At 38.1% G+C, this 20726-nt stretch overlaps 1 protein-coding gene across 6 annotated transcripts in view; it reads left to right on the plus strand.

Annotated features, from left to right (window-relative positions):
* The window catches only part of nrxn3a (neurexin 3a), a 311431-nt gene that overhangs the window by 190030 nt on the left and 100675 nt on the right, over positions 1-20726 (plus strand). For all 6 annotated transcript variants that reach the window (XR_011603028.1, XM_070978856.1, XM_070978857.1 and 3 more), the window contains 8 exons: positions 1455-1658; positions 3717-3743; positions 7088-7207; positions 7506-7626; positions 8278-8538; positions 9912-10102; positions 11285-11458; positions 18151-18270. Coding sequence is in view for 5 of the 6 variants with exons in the window: in XM_070978856.1 (XP_070834957.1) it covers positions 1455-1658; positions 3717-3743; positions 7088-7207; positions 7506-7626; positions 8278-8538; positions 9912-10102; positions 11285-11458; positions 18151-18270 (1218 nt within the window). In the remaining variant the exon portion in view is untranslated. The remainder of the gene's footprint in view (positions 1-1454; positions 1659-3716; positions 3744-7087; positions 7208-7505; positions 7627-8277; positions 8539-9911; positions 10103-11284; positions 11459-18150; positions 18271-20726) is intronic.

Below are 20726 nucleotides of genomic sequence, written 5' to 3' on the forward strand. Positions count from 1 at the left end.
ATCATGTTGGAGAGGAAATTTGTAGCCAGAAGCAGATGTTGAAGATGAGCACACTGAATGCTTTTGTGCCCAAGCAATGAAAAGTGACCCCCCCAAGACTAAAAAGTAGAGCCTACATGAAAAGCCAAAAGAGTGAATTCAACCAACTTTATTAATGTTTAATGTGCCTGTTAATTAATGTAAATTGCACCAGACAAACTGTTAAACTGTTCATCAGCAGAGAGTAACAAGAGTGGCTAAAATTTGTACAATTTTTTACTAATCGGGAAAGAATTTTAAGAGGAGCAAAAGCAGGGATACATTTTGAAGTAAGATTAAATTTATTGTGAACATAAGGAAGAGATTTGGCACTAGAGCTTCACATGATTTGGATGAATGAGGTTCTGCAGACATTTTTAATTTATAGCTTCTTTTCCAACAGCATCCACATTTGAATCATTGTCATCCAGCACAAGCTCATTGGTTCAGCTGATAGCTCAGCTCTGTGCTCCTCTGGAAAAATAGTCTTTAAGTGAAGACTGTGTGTGAAGGAGAGAGAGAGAGAGACGCAATTTTTGCAAGACATAAGTTTCATGAGCTAGATGATTCTAACCACTTTTTTGATGTTTGATGAGACCTGCAAGGACCTAAAGGGGGTTGCAGCCATTGTTGATGACTTTCAGGTCTGTGGTTATACAAAAGAGGAACCAGACACCAACCCCAGTGCCATGCTGATGAGAACAAGGAAGAGAGGGTTAAAACAGTCCTGAATAAAGTGTAATTTCTGTTCCAGAGGTTGGCTACTTTGAGCACACATTGACCCATGATGGTTTCAAACCAAATACATGTTCTGAGGACATAATGCAGTTATGTACATGAGGTTGGCATGTTGATGTAGCTAAAAATAAAGCAGTAGTATCCTGAACATCGTTGTTGGAGGGTTCATGTTATTTAGGGTTCATTAGACAGTAAGACTGAAAATACATTAAGCATAACATTTTTTGTTTTGGTATTTGGTCATAAAACACAAGTCATTACAATTCATACTTTGGGTAACACAAATTTCCATCCAGTTGCTGTAGAGAAATTTCAGTCTAGACCCTTGGTTGGATTAAATAGTAGGCGAAGAGGCCTCTAAAGCTGCAGGCTTTATGTGCATATAGGTGGTTTGATGGATGGTTTGTGCTTATTTAATTGAACAGATATTGGGAAAAAGCTTGTATCAATATCCGGCAAAAGGAAAAGCTGTGAACATTGCAGTAGGGGTAGGGGTTTAAAAGGGGCACAGAAGCCCCCCACCAGGTTAATCCAGCCATGGTCTGGATCAAAGTGAGGGACCAACTGGCAGACATTGACAGCCCTCCAGTATGATTAATTGAATCGGACAAAGTATCAGGTTCCACGTGATAATATTGACTCAAACCATATTTGAAATATGGCTAACATCTCTCTATGCTTCTGACTTTCTCACACAGAGGCTTCCATCCTCTCCTATGATGGCAGCATGTATATGAAGGTGGTGATGCCAACCATCATGCACACTGAAGCTGAGGATGTCTCCCTGCGTTTTCGTTCCCAGCGGGCCTATGGCCTCCTCATGGCCACCACCTCCCGAGACTCAGCTGACACGCTCAGGCTCGAGTTGGATGGGGGTCGTGTCAAACTAACGGTCAACCTAGGTATCGTATGACACCCCCCACCCCCCACCCCCCCATATGCCTCCACACCTCCACCTTCACCATGAGATGGTTTACCATTGAGCAGTGACCTTTCCTCTCCTCTCACCCTCTTTCAATCTTTTTGTGCAGTCTTTTCATCAATTATCATCACTATGATCCTTTAAAGATTTCCATAGAGCATATATAAAAGAGTTTTTATCTTTTTTGCATGGGTGTTAATGTGATTTTTGCACACAGATAACACAGATGACTGCTTACTAAATACAACTATTTACTTGATAATATCAGAACTTATGGCTATACCATCATATCTTATTTTGTTTCAGTCTTAAACATGTTTGGCCCATCTTTGAAACAGACAAACCACAGTCATATCCATATTCTTGTTTACAGAACTTTTGAGACAGTCACAGCACAATACGCTGAATATATTATGATGCAGAGACACTGGACTTCAAAGTCTAGTCTCTAATGAAGTCCTTTTAAAAAACAAAGTGTGCTGAGACTTTCTAAGAGGTGACCTCCACCAAGTATAGTATGCCCACTGATCTTCAGTTAATCATCCAACAGGACATTTGAAGGAACTTTTCTTGTCTTTCTCAGTAACCTGATTTTTCTGTCTGACATCATGTCATTTCTCTGTCACCTCTTGTTCCTCTGGTTGGTTGTTTTCTTTGCCAATGATGGTGTCTTTTATGGAAGTCTACGCTTTTTCAGTGTTTTGTTTTTATGTTTACCTCTCAATTCCATTTTCCATCATGCTTTGTCAAAAGATGGTATTCACCCCTTCAAAGGCCTTAAGCCTGCGGCCCGTCAGGCGAACAGCCCGAGAACAGAGCCCAGCAAAACCTACAGCTGGCTGCGACCCCAAATACGTCCACACAGTCACAATCATAATATGTAAAGAGTGCTACGATGAGTAATGAGACACAGACCTCAATTTATATCTTGCATGTACAGTGTTGTAAGTTGAAATCATAAAAAGTAAGAAATATTAGTAAGATGTTCGCTGGTTTGGCAAGCCGCATTGAGATAAATTGCTAATTAGATAAAACTATTCTATTAATTAATTTAAACCATACTCTAGATTTCAGTCAAAATATTTGCAGCTTCAATTGGTCAGTGCTCGTGTGATTTCTTAGTCTAGATTCATCTGTATGATTTTCTACAGGACAAAAGTAAAAAGCAAAAGTGTATATATTTACAGATATAGCCTCTGATCTAGCTTACTGACACATGCATGTGTAGGATAGTAGCCCAGATGTGATGGTTGGGGTTCCTGTGCCTCTGCATGGTGCTGGTGCTGATTGGATCGTGGCTGTTTGCTCCCACTTTTCTGTTGCGGTTGACGACACATGAAACCACCAGCCACATGGTGACCGACCCTCACTGTCTTCACAGCTGCATACAGCAATTATTCTGGCCTCAGAGGTACTGTTCAGATACATCAGATTTTCATTGTCTATCAAACTACTGTCTAACAAATTGAACTTTTTTTGTTTTAATAGCAAAACAAATTATATCAGTGTGTGTTTCTTGACTTTTCAAAATTTTTCAACTTTTCCGTGGCTCTAAAATGGATGGCTGCTACCACCTTGTTGGTGAGGAGGCTTTGGAGCCAAAGACGCCTTTTCTAATCTGAATGTTTACACCTAAAGTCAAACAGTCAGTGTTGGGTTGGACAACTCATGTAGCTGGTACTACAAGTGGCCATTTTACTGTCAATACTGTGCATAAACAATTAATAAACTTCAGGACTATGGGTAACAAAACAGCACAAGCTCTAGAAAGCAGATTTTATTAACCAGCACATTACTATGACTGACAAATCTATGCATTATTTTATTTACTATTAAATGATGTTTTTGGAAATCTTCAAACTCTATCTATCATTTCATGGTAATTTGGCATAAAGTTAAATGTAAATACCAAAGAAATAAAATGGCTGCCTTCCTGCATGTGTACGTCCCCGGAAGGGTGGACTTTTTGTTTTTGGATGTCTGCAGCAGTAACCTTGAAGGATGCAATTTCATCTGTCATTTATTCTTCCCCATCTAGACTGTATCAGGATAAACTGTAACTCCAGTAAGTTAACACTCAAGTTTCATTTTGCTCTATGTTGATGTTGTTTCTTTTAAAAGGAAATGTGTTTTTCTTTTTTTTTTTTAATGTGAATCCTGTACCGCCCTCCACCTTCTCTTAAGCCTATGTGGTGGATGCGTTTGCTCAGTTGGTTGGGAATGAACAGAAATAGCTTCAGTTAAATAGATTAGGTGGTGATTTGTTTTAATTAGTAGACATAACATAACTTTTTAAATCATCCTGTCTATTTTCTGCTGATGGGTCCTCTTTCACATTCTCTATTTGCTATCAAATATTACAACATTCTTTCATCATTTTGCAGTGTATACAGTAGCTCTGATGTACATTGAATAATAAAAAGTAAATTATTCTTACAGTATATATACAGTATATTGCTTTGCAAGTGCTTCTAGGGTTCATTATCCAACTTCTGAGGCTACAAGACTAAAACAAAGTAAGAAAGAGAGAGTGAGTCTAATAAATATCTTTGATACTGTAACACAACAAACAAAATCAATTTGGATAGTCTTTTGATGGTTTTAGTGGTGTAGATGTTTGACACCACCCCCTATATGGCTTAGAGAGTTGCTGTTAAAACAGCATACATGGAGTCCAAAGATAGTTTTACCCCAAATGTAAAATTTGTCAAAATCTCACCAATATGACTGAAATCTGTCAATATCCAAAACAGATGCAACAGCAGTACCCTGAATGTAACATCAGTATAGTCCCAACAGAGAGAACTGGCATAGGGAACATTCTGACAAAAACTTGTTTTTATCAGTATAAAATGACCCCATACATAATCTGAATCATACAATCCTGTATGAAGGAACATGCCTATTTAATATATTTATATTAAATATGAGTATGACTGAGCCATAATTCAGCAGCTAAATTTATTATGTTATTAACCCTTGACCTTCCATGCAGCATTTGTTTAAGCACATATAACCTTATTTTGATTTCTTGTGGGGAGTCTATAAAATGATGCATAGGACATATTTATTGGTGACTGGAAATTTGATTGAATAGTGCAGACAATTAATATTTTTGAATATTTTTATAATAGCCTTCATCAAGTGAGGGAACATGATATACATTAAATATGTGGAACTGTCATACAGTATAAGGTTTTTATGTTTTGTTTTGTTTTGTTTTGTTTTTTTCAAAATTAAAGAAAGGGGGAAATTTAAACACATAAAACCCAATAACATTTTCATCTGGTGGACTTTTCAATCTTACATGTTGTGTAACACAAAGGTACAATGTTAAATGTTAACATTTCTCAAACCAAATTCTTTTGATTGTCAACCGTGAGCAACATGCATGTTAATGACAAATAATTGTGCGTTGATTGACTGTGTACATTCCTATCCCAGAGTAAAATGTTGACCCAAAGAATGAAAAATCTAAATGTTTCAAATAATTAGATATTACTGGATCAGACTCTTAAATGATAAATTCTAGTTATGTCTTTGGAGAGTGCGGATCAAAAATATGCAGCATAACTATATTGTTCGAAAAATTTGAAATCAAATACAATATATATTTATATACATATATATATATATATATATATGCTTTTTCATAGTGTCTGGCATCTCATTTGCATACCAGTTGTCAGGCTTTCACAAATAACAATGGATTGCTTTTACTCATAATGAGGTTATGGAGAGCTTTGCCTTTACATCTGTCACTGTAATATACTGCCTTTTACCACTAGAAATATTAATAAAGATTATTTGTCACATGTAATCATAGAAGAAAGCACCTCAATGAAACACTGCCTGTCAAGTGCCAAAATACAATAATACAACACTAAAATTTGTTACCTTTGATCCTGTTGGAAAGTTAGGAGATTTAAATGATTCATGAAGTTTCCAATGCTTTGCCATCTGCACAAAAATGTGTACAGCAGACACATAGTGTGTGATGCCTATGGGAATTGCATAAAGTCAAAGGAAAGAATTTGATGAACATTTGTAGAGAAGCAAAATTGTGGAACATAGTGAAAGAGGCAAAACTGAACATATGCCAACCAAAACCACAAGTGTGGATTTTGCACTCTCTTTAATGCTTTTGGACCAATGAAACACTAAAGGGAGCAGTGCTGTATAATCAGCCCTAATGACACCACTGGTCAAACACTAGGATATCTGTGGACACTGTCCTAATTTGTCTGACCGAGTGCAGTGGTTTCCGATGACCATGACCATGACCATGATTGTTTCAGAATAAGAATCAGAAAAAGCTTTATTGCCAAGTACGATTTTACACATACAAGGAATTTGTTTTGGTGATGTTGGTGCATGACAAATCTTTGAAAAATAAACTATTAAAAAGTAAAAAAATATAACAATATAAATATGTATACACAGTCTGTTTTTTCAGAATAGAAAGAGCAGTGCATTAGTTCCTAATTTTAAAGAAGTTTTATGTGTAAACCTAATCAGACCTTCCCAGGTGAGAGAAGAGTCAGGTGATTATTTGGAATGGTCATTTGAAATAGTTTTGCAAGGCACTGACAAGCAATGTCCTCCTGCCAACAGAAGCATTAGATCATACCAGAACAGTCATAAAAGTGTAAAAAAAAAAAAAAAAAAAAAAAAAGTTTTCAGAACTCTCAGCTTTCAACTGTGGTTTGAAAAAAGATTGCAGATTGACCTTTTTTAATCAAGAAGGATATTTTTAAGGCTTTAAAAATCAACATATCTGGTCATATAAATCTATAAATATGTGACTTTGCATGCATATACATGTATTTCTTGTCAGCAAAAAATGTGAAATGAGAAAACATGGATATTATATTGGATCATGGATCAAAAAGATTAGGGATAAGTTACGAAAAGGCCAATGCCAGTTTATATTACACTGGTTGTCTAATGTGGCTCAGCTTACTGGTGATGTTTTGGGCTTGCATGGTCAGAAAAAAGTCATGAGAAGACAGACAAAAGAAGAGGGAAATGAAGAAGTGACAGGAAAAGATGTCTATAAACCTGTGATGAGTAAAAGCAAATTCTCTTAATGTATTTGATCATTCATATTTGCTCTGCTCAGACTATTTGAGAGCCTGCTGTTCTGCAGGATAGTGGTAAGGTGTATTCTGAGAGAATTACAGGTGTCAAGCATTTTGTATTTTTTCTCTGTGTATGTCACTGACTAAACCAAACCTTTGTTTCCCAAAGTTAAAAGAACAAGTTTGAAATCTACACATTTTTCAATTTTCAAGCTACTAAGGTGCTTGAAGAATTTCTGTCAATGATTCCAGGCTGACTGGTGGGAAAACAAAGGTTTGGTTTTGGGTTCAGGATGCCTTTAACTTTGTGATTGACAATTGTTCTCAGGCAAGGGACCAGAGACCCTGTATGCCGGGCAAAAGCTCAATGATAATGAATGGCATACAGTGCGTGTGGTGCGTCGTGGCAAAACCTACAAGCTAACGGTTGACGATGATGTAGCAGAAGGTACTTACCTGTATCAACTCGGTTCATGCTAGAAGAAATGTTCTTAGTGTTGCCTTGTCAATGGTATTATACCATGCTGTGGTGTGTTGCCATAGAGATTGACAGTGTCAGTGTGTAATTCTGCTACAAAGAAAGTATGTAGATATAACCATTAGTGACAGTTTGCACCCATCTAATATTGTTAATGTAATTTTCTCTTTAAATCAGCCCTTTTGTGTTAGTGTCAGACAGTGTTCTCTTTTCTTTTCGTTTTTTGTCTTTCTTTTCAACCCATCCCCTCCACCCTCCCCATCTTCAGGCCAAATGGTGGGTGACCACACTCGTCTGGAGTTCCACAACATCGAAACAGGCATCATGACAGAGCGCCGATTTGTTTCCAGCATCCCATCCAGCTTTATTGGTCATCTTCAGAGCCTTAGGTACTCAAGCATTTTTACACTTTACTTTTCAAATGTGTTTGTGAGAGTGTGTTTGTATATGTTGAAAGTTTTATGATTTTTTTCATATTAGCAATGGATCAAATGACAATGTAACAAATCTGCAGAGAATTGTCACCCACATTCTGTGTTTCTACAGAATTATTTTGCCCCTTTTAGATAATTATTTTAGTGTTACAGCACATTTACTGTTTTGGTTCAGTCCCCTACAGAGGACAAATTTAGTGAGTATTAGTGAAGAATATAGAGCATAGAGCAGCTAAAGAGTCGAATATTTTTTTCTGAGACATGGTGGAGATCAAATCAGAGTATAAAGATAACATTGGACTGACATTTCTTGGTGGAAACAAGAGAAAATAGTGCTCATGTTGCTCTGTGTCTGTTGAATGTAGAATTTCAAATGCTGTCTAACTTTGTTAGACATGTAATACGTTAGGCAGTGTGTTTTCTAGGTTGTTGTGGAGTTATTCAACCCCCAAGTGCTTTAAAGTTTGTTACTCAAGTTAAGACTCTCCCATATTTAAATTTTTTGGTCCAATTATCTTCGGCCAACATCTTTTTTCCAGACTTTGAAGAACAAGATCTTCTTTGCACGACACTAATTCCAAATACCTGTTACTTTCCTTTCCTCAGATTTAACGGCATGCTCTACATCGACCTGTGCAAAAATGGTGATATTGATTATTGCGAGCTAAATGCCCGCTTTGGGATCCGTTCCATTATCGCCGACCCTGTCACCTTCAAATCCAAAAGCAGCTATCTGAGCCTGGCCACCCTGCAGGCCTACACATCCATGCACCTCTTCTTCCAATTCAAGACCACCTCCCCAGATGGCTTCATACTCTTCAACTCTGGAGATGGCAATGATTTTATTGCTGTAGAATTGGTTAAAGGGTAAGTTTGCCACTTATTTGTTTGACAATTTTAACCAACTGTAATCAGTATTTTCATCATGATGACAATGATATGAAACTAATATGATACCAACGTTAAATTATTTGCTTGCAGTGATGAACCTGTAGAGAATTACCACACGAATCTGCAGCTCCCCTCTGTTTTATGGAGCTTTATAACTTGTCTGAGGTCATTGTTTAGCTGTCTGTTTGCAACTTTACTCTTTTGGATCATTCTCACGACTGCCATAGCATGATGCCTGTCATAGCAGGCTGCTGTTTTCAGTGAAAATGTTCTAAAAACTCAGTGTACACTACCTGGTCAACACCAAACAGCACCAACACAGTTACCAACCAATAGGGAGCTAAAACCAGAGTAAATATTGGACTTAACATTCATCAGACAACAAAAAAACACTCAATGATTTTGCTCTTTAACTGTTGGTGTCTAAATGAGCAGCTGATCCCTAACAAGTTTGCCATATCAACTTGAAAGATGACGATATATCAGTGTTGTGTTCACAACTTGTTTTCACTGCCTCTGAGTGGCCAAGAATATCAGTTATTGCAGATTATAGTTATTTGAGTTGCTCAGATGTTTTGGTGCTCTACTTTAACAGTGTAATCACACTGACCACTTCCACGTCCTGTTGTTGACAACGTCCAAAGCAGGCTGTCTTGTATATTACAATAAAGTGTATTTATTTTTCTCACTACGCTGTATATGATTGTGAAATTGCAAGAAGTACATTGTTAGGATCTCCCAAATATCCAGGAAATGTATCGAGACAATGACTTCAGCCCGACCAAATGTGTAATGTAAAATATGTTTGTGTGCGCAAATATTTTCTTGATATGTTGCAGCAGTGGTTCCAGTCAAATATGATTTTAACCAAGGTAAACATACTGGATCACTAAACAAAAGTAGATTTTCAACAACAAGTCAGTCCTGCTGCCTTCACATGACTGCAGAGAAGAAGATGAAACCTGGCATTGTTACTGAAGTAATAGTTTACTTTTTAACCACGTAGTTACTTTGTTGCCCATCACAATGCGTTAACTGCAAGTAAACCAATGAAGTGGTTATTCCACAAATGGCGCACATTTCTTCCAAGTATTTCGTTTACGCTTGTCTACAGAATGAATCATGTTCGCTCCTGGTTCTCCAGTCTATTGACCGGGCACTGCCTCAGACCCAATTTCTTCCAAAATACCAGTAACTTACTTTGTACTACATAACTGACTGTAATTAACCCATGTTTTCAAAGAGTTTCATTTCATTTCAGAGTTTCAAGAAGTGCTTTAAAGGCTGCTTTAAAGAAAGCTGAAGATTTCTTAAACTTTCTGTAACTCTCAATAACTTTTTTCTTGCAGATACATTCACTATGTTTTTGACCTTGGAAATGGGCCCAACCTCATCAAGGGCAAAAGTGAAAGGGCACTGAATGACAACCAGTGGCACAATGTGGCCATTACCCGAGATAACAGCAACACACACACACTGAAAGTAGACGCTACAGCCACCAGTCAGAGTATCAATGGGGCCAAGAACCTGGACCTGAAAGGTATGCAGAAGACATGACATGGATAACATAAATACATACAGTAACAGTGTTTGTATCTCCTTGTGTCCAGTTTACATTCAGCCACACAAGTTTTTTTTTTAACTACTAAAATCCTTGTAGTGACTTCCCTTGTGTTTCAATTTTACTGCGTAAGATTTTGTTTTCCTCCAATTCATTTTACATACTTTAGTGTTCCTACAAAATGACATCATGGAGACATGTTTATATAAAATATTGTGATTGCTTTTCTGTGAAAACATTAATGGGATAGTTTAAAATGTTTGACATAAGATGGCATGAGTGGTCTTAAGAACTTGTTCTCTGCATGAGGTGGAGCAAGATTTCCAACTCATTCCATCTTATGTCCTTATGTCTTATGTCCCTGGAGTTCCACATTCCAGGGACTCCAGACTTTTTCTTGGTCTGAGTATGAGAATGTGCAACTAGACTACTGCAACTCTAATGTACTTACACATTTATAGATGAACAAATTTTCCTCCTGTTGTTGAGCTTAGAGAGTGCTTTAGGTATGTAGATCAGTCAGTATGACAGTACCTGCTATAATGTAATTTATGAAAGAAAAGCCACTTAACCAATGAGTAATATCTGAAAACGTATTATTAATTGCTATAAGACTTGGGGTTCCCATCAGTGCAACATTGTGTATCTTACAGCAACTAAAAAGACATAGATAATGTCATTAGGAAGTAGGAATGCAAAGCACCGGTTCTGATTGGTTATGTTGATTTCTAAAGTGAATAGCCGTGGAGTTGTTTTGTATGATAATGGGTGTTACCTTGACATTCAACAATATTCAAATATCAATTGAAAACTGGTACCAATTTAACACTGGTTTTGAACTGTGCTGGCCTGCTACACTAACCCTTGTTTACATTGTGCTGCATTGTACTGCTTAATTTGAGGGTTAGCAGTGGTGAAAAGTCACCCCTAAATTACAACACCAAAAACAACAACAAAAAAAACCCTGAAAAAGCACTTGTTCATAACTATTTATTAATAATTTATATGATTTATTAATATTAACTAACCTGAAAATTAAATTTCCCCAGATGAATGAAGATGGCTCAGTTCTGTAAGACACTGACACATAAACAGGGAATTTATAATGGAGACATATTAAGATCAGATTCTCCTACAGTCTCTTTTTTTTCCACACCCCAGGTGATCTGTTCATCGCAGGGCTGGGCCCAGGCATGTATGGCAATCTGCCTAAACTGGTGGCTTCCAGAGAAGGCTTCCAGGGCTGTTTGGCATCAGTCGACCTCAACGGTCGTCTGCCGGATCTCCTCAATGACGCCTTGTTTCGCAGCGGACAGATTGAGCGTGGATGCGAAGGTACACCGTTCCTCAACTCCAAGCCTGATTTAAACTACTACAACACAAACTTCAACTCCAACTCCAGCTCCAACAGCCCTTTCTTCCTGCTCAATGCAAACAGTAGCTCCACAGCCCTGCATCCATATGGAAGTCGCTTTATCCTATTAACTGTACTTGCAGCCTCATTTGACCACTGTTAGAATCAGGCCAAACATCAGACACCTCTTCACTGACACCACCACATGTTATTGGCCACATTGGTCGCCTTCTGAAAGTGCCGTCACAATCACCATGAGAGTACTGTTTGCTGTGCAGTGACATAAAATACTGCCAGGTGCTCCGTTTTTATCTTTTATGTTTTGTAAAGTTAATTTTTTTCTGAATGACTATCTGATTCAGGTGTGTTGATACATACACAATGATAACATTCAGATGTACCCCTGGAGGTTTACAGTAATTTTTGACTTCAGACAGAAATAGACAAAAGCAGGTTCTCACTTTTAGTTGGCAACTGCTGATTGAACTGAACGGACAGCTGTTGTTGGCAGATTTTGTTAGCTGCAGCTTGCTATTTAATATTAACTCTAAGTCGGTTGACAGCTCAGTCTCAGAATATGCATTTGATGGCTACTTATACAATAACATGTTAAGACCTAGGCTAATGCTAACCAATCTCCAGAAAATTAAATCTAGATCATCACCAGTTAGTGATCCATGATGCCATGGAAATATAGATTGATTTTGTATTACAGCATGTCAGTCCTATATTAAAGGGCTGTGTAAAATAAAAAAATGCATTAGTAGACTGTAGACACGTTACTTTTATGTGTTAAGTATTTTCAATTTTTAATTAAAGGCTTTGAGAATGAGAACTATGAGTGTGGCAAAATCATCTCAGGTAAACTTCAACAATCCAATATACTAAGCAGGACAGAGCCTCTAACAGGTGTTCCACTGTCTTCCATGCAGTGGATGTGTCAATCCTAAATGGGACGTTCTATGAAGACCACATCTGCAGTGCGTTATGGGGGCATTTATTGTGCATTATAAGTCAATCATAATACTTTATGACTACACTCATAAACACATATAATGCTTTCATATCATAAAACATTATAGATTTCACTTATAAGAGATTATAACTTTAAGAGTCTCTCTTGAGTAGTTATAAACTAGAGGTTGACTGTTGGAGCTTATAATACATGATTACTACTTATACTAACCTATATACACCTCAACAATTAAGCAAAGTACATATCGATGCATCTATAATAATGCAAGCTTCATCATAATTTTTCATTGCTGATGGAAGTAAAGTATAATGCATTTTCATTCATTTAAAATAATCTATCCTCAGTAATTATTATGTAGGATGCCAAAATACAGAGAATCATAAGTAAAATATGTTGTTTATTGTTACAGTTCTTAAGATATGATTGGACAGTTGCTTCTTGGTATAGGGGTTTATCAAACAGTCTGTTAAAAGGGAGTACAAAGAGAAATATAAAACTTAAAGTTTCAGTTTTACACCTGGCCATGACATCATAGCAGCATTAGAAATCTGTATTAGGCCATACCCACACTCCAGACATCAACTTGTCTATTTTAATTTGTTCATAGTTGATTTACATTTGTTCATGCATATACCTACATCAAAATGGGCTGTTGAAACATTTTGCATGAGCAAGCAAAGGTCACTGTGGACAAAGTGCTTCCATCTTCCTGTGCAAGTTGTTTTTGTCATCCTCTTGAGGTTCTGGGCCAGCTTCCACAACCTACTCTTGTTTGCATGGAAATCATTTTCTGTACAGCTGTTTTTCTTATGCTTGCCATATCATTCAGTTGGACATTGAGTGTACTCTATGTTTGTTTGTGTTTTTTTTTTTTTGTTTTTTTTTTACATAAACTTACAAAGCCCCATGTTAGACAAATAAATGTTTTAGTTGGTGTTTCATTTTAACCAAAACAGGACTTAACATTATGTGTACTGTATGTTCTCCTCTCTGTGACAATTTGAATGGGGCTGATGACAATGTTATTCATTGTAGTGAATGTACTGCAAGTAATGGTTGATTAATTTATTTTTCAAAATAAAATCTCATCAATCACAATTTGTTGGTCTTGTCCATGACATTCTAATGTCTCATTTTTATGTGTGCTTGTATGGTTTCTTTTTTCCTTTGCTAATGTATCATAATCAGTTGATTAGTCATTTAAACTGTACTACCATGTACTGTCTGCATTTCATTACAAGCTTTCATCACATAAAATGGATATGTTTCTTCAGACAGTGAGCCCTTTTCAAAGCCTCATTATGAATCATTAATTAATGCTTATAGAGGTGAGCTCAGCTAGGGCAATATTTTGTACCATCACTAGATGGTGATACTACACTGCCGGCAAACATTTAACACAACAGCATCAGCAGAGTAACATGAATAAGCTCTTCATTGTAGTTACATCTTACATTAAATCCTGAACCAGCTCAGCAGGTCAATCACCAGAAATAGAATGAGTTGCCTCTGCAGGATATTACTGTGTTGTAAGTCATTGTAAGTTCCAAAACTCGATCCCCTCCTCCAACTCATCATCAGCTCACTTGATTCTGAACAGCTCCTTTAACAGAGCAGCTTGCATCAGTTTACCAGGTAAGTCTCCACACAACACATTTAACTGATTTGAGTTAGAGGAGTTGATGTAGACTGGCAGCCACTCTGCTATTGTGAAGGTATATATAATTTAATATCTAAAGAGATATATTCTAAAAAATAAATGAAAATGAATGGAAATTGGATGATTGAGTGTGAAACTAAGAAAAAAAATCTTTATTGACGTGTTACTGTGATAACCTCATCACAGTGGACTGAAATGACACAAAAAGCCAATCATTACTTTTCAATATGTTCCAAACTCTCACATATTAGTCTATATATGGCTAAATACACTGCTGCTGTCTCAATCCTCTCATATGACCCTACCAAGCTCACAAGTAAGTGTATAAGATTAGTAAAGCTGAGTCACATGAGATAGATCAAATTTAAGAACTTTAGACTTGACAAAATCTAAAAATGTCTTTGTCAAGAATATCAATGTATTCACTATGAACAGCTTTGAAAGTAAGTATTGAGTTCATTGGAGCTGGTGAAGAATGGATTGGATTTGGTTGTCCGTGGCACAATGGGATGTTTTCTAATATGAGTTTATGTAAAAGTATTTCAATACTATCATATAACACACTACATCCTGAGTGAGCAGAAGTCATTGCAACTTTTACTTAAAACACAAACTGACACAAACAGTAGCCACATATCCATATATGTTTCAAATATGCAAGACATATTTTGAAAAATGTTTAAAACTGATAAATTGGGGGCATCAGGACAATACTGAGGTCAAAAAGGCAAAACTGAAAGATATGACGGGATAACTTGGTGTTAGAGGTGACAATACCATGACATGAATACACCATAGTGTATTTCCCGTAAACTTCCACTCTGTGCAACATTTTTGACATTTTCAGAAATAATTAAATAGATAGATGTCATATTATTATAAGATTGTGTTAAGAATTCCACATACAAATTATTCCACTAATAATATAGTACAACCCTTGCTTTCTACGCTTGAAAAACCTGCTTTCTCACTGTACTGCTGTTACCAGTCTGAAGGCCCATTTTGGAAATGGCACTTTTTCAGTCGACCAACCACTCAAAGCACTTTACAACGCCTGTCAACTTTCATCCACTGAGGTACCAACCCACTCATGAGGAGTAACACAGTACTTTCTATCCTAAGCACCCACAGTGATTCCATACTCACCCATTCATACATTTGGGGTTTCATATCTTTCGTATCTTTCATATCCTGCGTCTCATCTGTGTGTCTGCAGCGCCGCAGCAACTGCCGGCTCCACCTGTTTACATGGAGTTTGCATTTGATAATTATCGACAACAAAAATGATGACGTAATTTTACTTTACATGCGCTGGAACAGGGACTGAGCTACAGGAGGAGAGAGCGGGAGAGAGGGAAAGGAGTAGAGATGATGGAGAACTTCTATCCCTCTCATTTTGTGTATTTTCGCATCATGTGTGTCACATATGCAGATACAGACATTGTAATCGCTGTGAAATACTCACATGATACTGATTTGACTGCGGCGAGCCTTGGAATCTCTAGTTGATGCACTGCAGCAGCCACGCAGGACTCGTGCGACTCTCACACTGCTCATGTCGGCAGTGTGGACACTGTAACCTGTTTGTATGGACGCCGAAATGAAAACCATGCTGTAACGCCACGCTCACGCTCTGCGCAGGCGTGCTATGTGGCCCCGGCCTTACTGAAGGCTTTGAGCCTTGTGTCAAAAATGTAGTATGTGTGCTTGTAAGCCCCACTGTTGTGGGCATGTGTATGTTGTAAAGCGATGTTATCATGAGCTTTATTGGGTTTAAAGGGCCCGGTCTGATTTGTTCCGCTAGTGGCATGAGAATATGGATAGAAGTGTCGACATGATATAAAAGCTCTGATTATGAAGCCTGATGGTACTCCATAATTCTACAATTCTGTGGTTTATCAGTGAACTACACTACAGACTGGAGTCTCTGTTAACAGTGACAGACAGATACATCCAAGTTTAGGCTTCGCTCATCGCCTAAACATTTATGACATCTCTAGTCCCTATCCAGGTGCTGTCTCTCCCTCTTCATCTCCTCCAGTTCTCATGCATTACTTCCATGTTGTTAAATGTGTCATTGCTGTGGCTGCTTTGATGTACAGCCATGGCCAAAATTTTTGAGAATGACAAAAGTATTGGTTTTTACAAAGTTTGCTGCTTCAGTGTTTTTAGATCTTTTTGTCAGATGTTACTCTGGTATACTGAAGTTTATTTACAAGGATTTCACAAGTGTCAAAGGCTTTTATTGACAATTACATTAAGTATATGCAAAGAGTCAATACTTGCAGTGTCGACCTTTCAAAGACCTCTGCAGTTCATGCTGGCATGCTGTCAGTTAACTTCTGGGCCACATCTGAACTGATGGCAGCCCATTCTTGCATAATCAATGCTTGGAGTTTGTCAGAATTCGTGGGTTTTTGTTTGTCTACCCACCACTTGAGGATTGACCACAAATTCTCAATGGAATTAAGGTCTGGGGAGTTTCCTGGCCATGGACCCGAAATTTTGATGTTTTGTTCCCCGAGCCACTTAGTTACCACTTTTGCCTTATGGCAAGGTGCTCCATCATGTTAGGAAAGGCATTTTTCATCCCCTAACTGTTCTTGGATGGTTCGGATTTTTTGCTCTTTGGTCTCGGAGGATGTTTTGCTACCATTCTTTATTCATGGCTGTGTTCTTAGGCAAAATTGTGAGTAAGCCCACTCCCTTGGCTGAGAAGCAATTCCACACATGAATGGTCTCAGGATGCTTTGCTGTTGCCATGACACTTTTCTTCTCCGGACAAGCTTTTTCCCAGATGCCCCAAATAATTGGAACGGCATTCATTCGTTCTTGGGCACCCTGAAGCCTTCTTCACAACAATTGAACCTCTCTCATTGCAGTTCTTGATGATCTGATAAATGGTTGATTTAGGGGCAATCTTACTAGCAGCTATATATTTGCCTGTGAAGCTCTTTTCCTGCAAAGCAATGATGACTGCACGTGTTTCCTTGCAGGTAATCATGGTCAATGGAGGAAGAACAATGATTTCAAGCACCACCCTCCTTTGAAAGCTTCCAGTCTGTTATTCTAACTCAATCAGCATGACAGAGTGATCTCCAGCCTTGTCCTCATCAACACTCTCACCTATGTTAATGAGAGAATTACTGATATGATGTCAGCTATTCCTTTTGTGACAGGGCTGAAATGCAGTGTAAATGTTTTTTGGGGGATTAGGTTCATTTTCATGGCCAAGAGGGACTTTGCAATCAATTGCAACTGCAATCACTCTTCATAACATTCTGGAGTATATGTAAATTACCATCACAAAAACTGAGGCAGTAGACTTTGTGAAAATGAATATTTGTGTCATTCTCAAAACTTTTTGACATGGCTGTACAGTATGCTGATGGTTTGCTGTCTGCTGTGGTGTATGTGTTGTAATGTTCTCAAATTGAAAATTGTTGTTCATAACCTTTAGGTAGAGGTTATTCTGGCCATTCAAATTAACATTAAAAACATCGCACACCATTTGGTATGACGGCATTATATCGACTAACACACTTTCCCCTTGCTGCCCCCTTGTGGAGCTTATGCTGCCAGTGTCCCTTTAAGTTAAGTCATGTACTGATAATGGTTAAGCCTCTGTAGAGTGTGAGTGAGTTTATATATTATTAAACCCAGTTCTGTGAATATGTGCATGTGTGCGTGCGTGTGACAATGTATTACTCATGTTATGTGGACATAAATCTGTTTACCTGGTCACATTGTAGGGACTTTCCTTCCTTTGGGGACAAAATACAAGTTCCCATAATTTAAATCATTAAAATTTAGGGTGACAACTTGGGTTAAGGTTTGGTTAGGTTTAAGTTAAGCCTAGGGTCAGGGTTACGGTTAGGCAAGTAGTGGTTATAGTTAGGGTAAGTCTCCAGGAAACGAACGTGAGGCTATCTCGTGTCCAAAAAATGATGGAAACATGACTGTTTGTGTTTGGGTGTGTGTGTGTGTGTGTGTGTTTGTCTGGATGGGTGTCTGGTTTTGGTTATCGACTTCTACAGGTCCCAGCACCACATGTCAGGAGGACTCCTGTGCCAACATGGGCATTTGTATCCAGCAGTGGGAGAACTACACCTGCGACTGTTCCATGACCTCCTACACTGGTACACAGTGTAACGACCGTGAGTACTGATGCACAATTCTTAAACACTGTTTGTGCAATCAGGAGTGCTTAGAATGATGATGAAACAACCAGCTGCACTTTATTGAACCCTCCTTGGATATGATCAGATGTTTCTACTGGAGAGAATATTTTACATTAGGACTCAATATACAGCATTTAGGAAGTTTAGAAACCGTACTCTTTCTGAGCTGTCACACATACACAGCACACACCACACACATGGATGGTGTGTATTGTCACAGCAAACATCTGTACTGACAGCAGTACGCTAAAAAACAATGACTACACAATCACTCCAGAATTGCACGGGTTTTGCAATGGGTAAGGTTAGGACCCAAAAGCAGCATTACCTGAATGCTGAAGTCTTTCAGAATCTTAGGTGAAGGTGGCTTGATGCTCCACCCGGAGCGAGCAACAGTTTCAGGAATCGGTAGTCCCACTCAGGAGCAGATCCAGGAAGGGCAAGGCAACAAACAGAATCAGGTACAGAAGGCTGAGATAATTACCAGTGGGCAGAAGAGCAGACAAAGTCAGAGGCAGGCAGGGTTGGTTAACAATCAGCAGGGTTGAGTCTTGCATGAAGGCAAAGAACATTCTGGAAACAGGTGAGAGTGGGAGAGTATTATAGTACTTAAGTACTGCATCGATTGGAGATGAGTCTCAGGTGTACTCTGGGCAGGTGGGCGTGGCTGAGTGGTGAAGGGTGCTAGCTGAGCAGGTATGCAGATGAGGGAAACAGTGGCAGCAGGTAAGGAGCTGGCAGACTGTGACAGGTTTAGCATGACAACATGTCATTTTGCAGTTGCAACTATTGTACTCTTCTGTAGCCTGCCCTACAGCCATACACACCAATAGTCTCATGCAAAGTGGAAATTCAAGACATTAGCAGTGACCTGGGAGGAGTTAAGAGTACCATTGGACAACTTGCTCTTTGGCTGTTATGTCTCGTGGCACCTTATCACATTTAAGTGAAATTTACACCCGTCTACGTAATCCACAAGTTCCTCCAATGTCATAAAATGCAAAAGGTTGATTACAATTCTTTATGTGATTTGATTTTATGCGTGATATCTCCATCAAAGGTAAGTGCTGGCTGTTGAGAACGTCTGAATGAATTTCATCAGTGGCTACTCTGCATCACATATAATTACTTACAGCAGTGTTTCTCAATTCCGGTCCTCGGGCCCCCCTGCCCTGCATGTTGTAGATGTTACCTGCTCCAACACACCTGATTCAAATGAGTGTCTCGTTATCAGGCCACTGCTGAGCTTGATGACGAGCTGATCATTTGAATCAGATGTGGTGGAGGAGGGAAACATCTAAAACATGCAGGGCAGGGGGGCCTGAGGACTGGAATTGAGAAACACTGACTTACAGAGTGATACTGAGAACTTGGAGTTAGTTTTTTGATAGACAACAACACAGAGTTATGTTGCTGTATTCAGAATACTTAAAGCAAAGAAATCAGTTTTATCTTTAGCATCTGTAAGAAATTAATTTGATATTGATTAAATTGATAGGCATGTGGATATTATTCTGAAAATGCATGAACTGAAAGGATAATTATCTCTGGCCTGGTGGAGTAGTAAAACCAAAGAGGGAGTGATGACTGATCATCCACTGTGATGCATCAAGAACAGACAAGGAAGTTGAATGTAGATCAAAAAACAATCTGTGTTGTACAGGTCAGGTTTTTGATGTATGATTCAACAAGTATCCAGTCCAAAGATGGGAGCCACCATATTTATTCTTTTATTGTAGTTTAAGGTTACATACACACTGCCAGTGGAATTAGTTGATTTTATGCACTTAGCTGTTATTCTTAGAAACATAACAAAAGCACGCACCCTGCTGACTATCTCATTGGTCAGGGGCTGGAATTAAATAATTTTTGTGCCGTAAATGAACCTTTAGCTTGTCAAAAAGACACATCAAACAGAAAAGTCACTTTCTTCACATTTTTTTAAATCATAATCTTTAAGTTCTATTTTTATCTTAGGTCAGCAAAATAAAAATGTCACCTTATATAAATTTTATATATCTTTTTATCATTAGTGGTTGCAGTGTTTGTTGTTTAACTTTATAACATTCATTGTTTCTTCTATGTGTAGCATTACAGAGCTAAAATAAATAGCATTGTTCAAGTGGGAGCTTTCAAGGAATATTAATGGAAGGGCATTTGAAGTTCAGCTCAATGTGCTACAAAAAATACCTCTTGGACCCTAGAAGTCCACCTTGGCTTTTCAGCCATTTTAAATTGAACGAAATGAATATGAACAGAACTTGATGAAGTTATTCATATTAACACCAAATGGGTAAACAGCATTGCAGGACTGAGATTACATTTCTTTTATAAATGAGCTACATCTGTCAACAAACACGGCCACCATCAACCAAAAACTTCGCTATCAGTGCAAAAAAAATGTCCATAACTTACTGAAATTATGTCCAGTC

The sequence above is a fragment of the Chaetodon trifascialis genome, chromosome 14 (genome assembly GCF_039877785.1).
Source record: "Chaetodon trifascialis isolate fChaTrf1 chromosome 14, fChaTrf1.hap1, whole genome shotgun sequence".
Lineage (NCBI taxonomy): Eukaryota > Metazoa > Chordata > Actinopteri > Chaetodontiformes > Chaetodontidae > Chaetodon > Chaetodon trifascialis.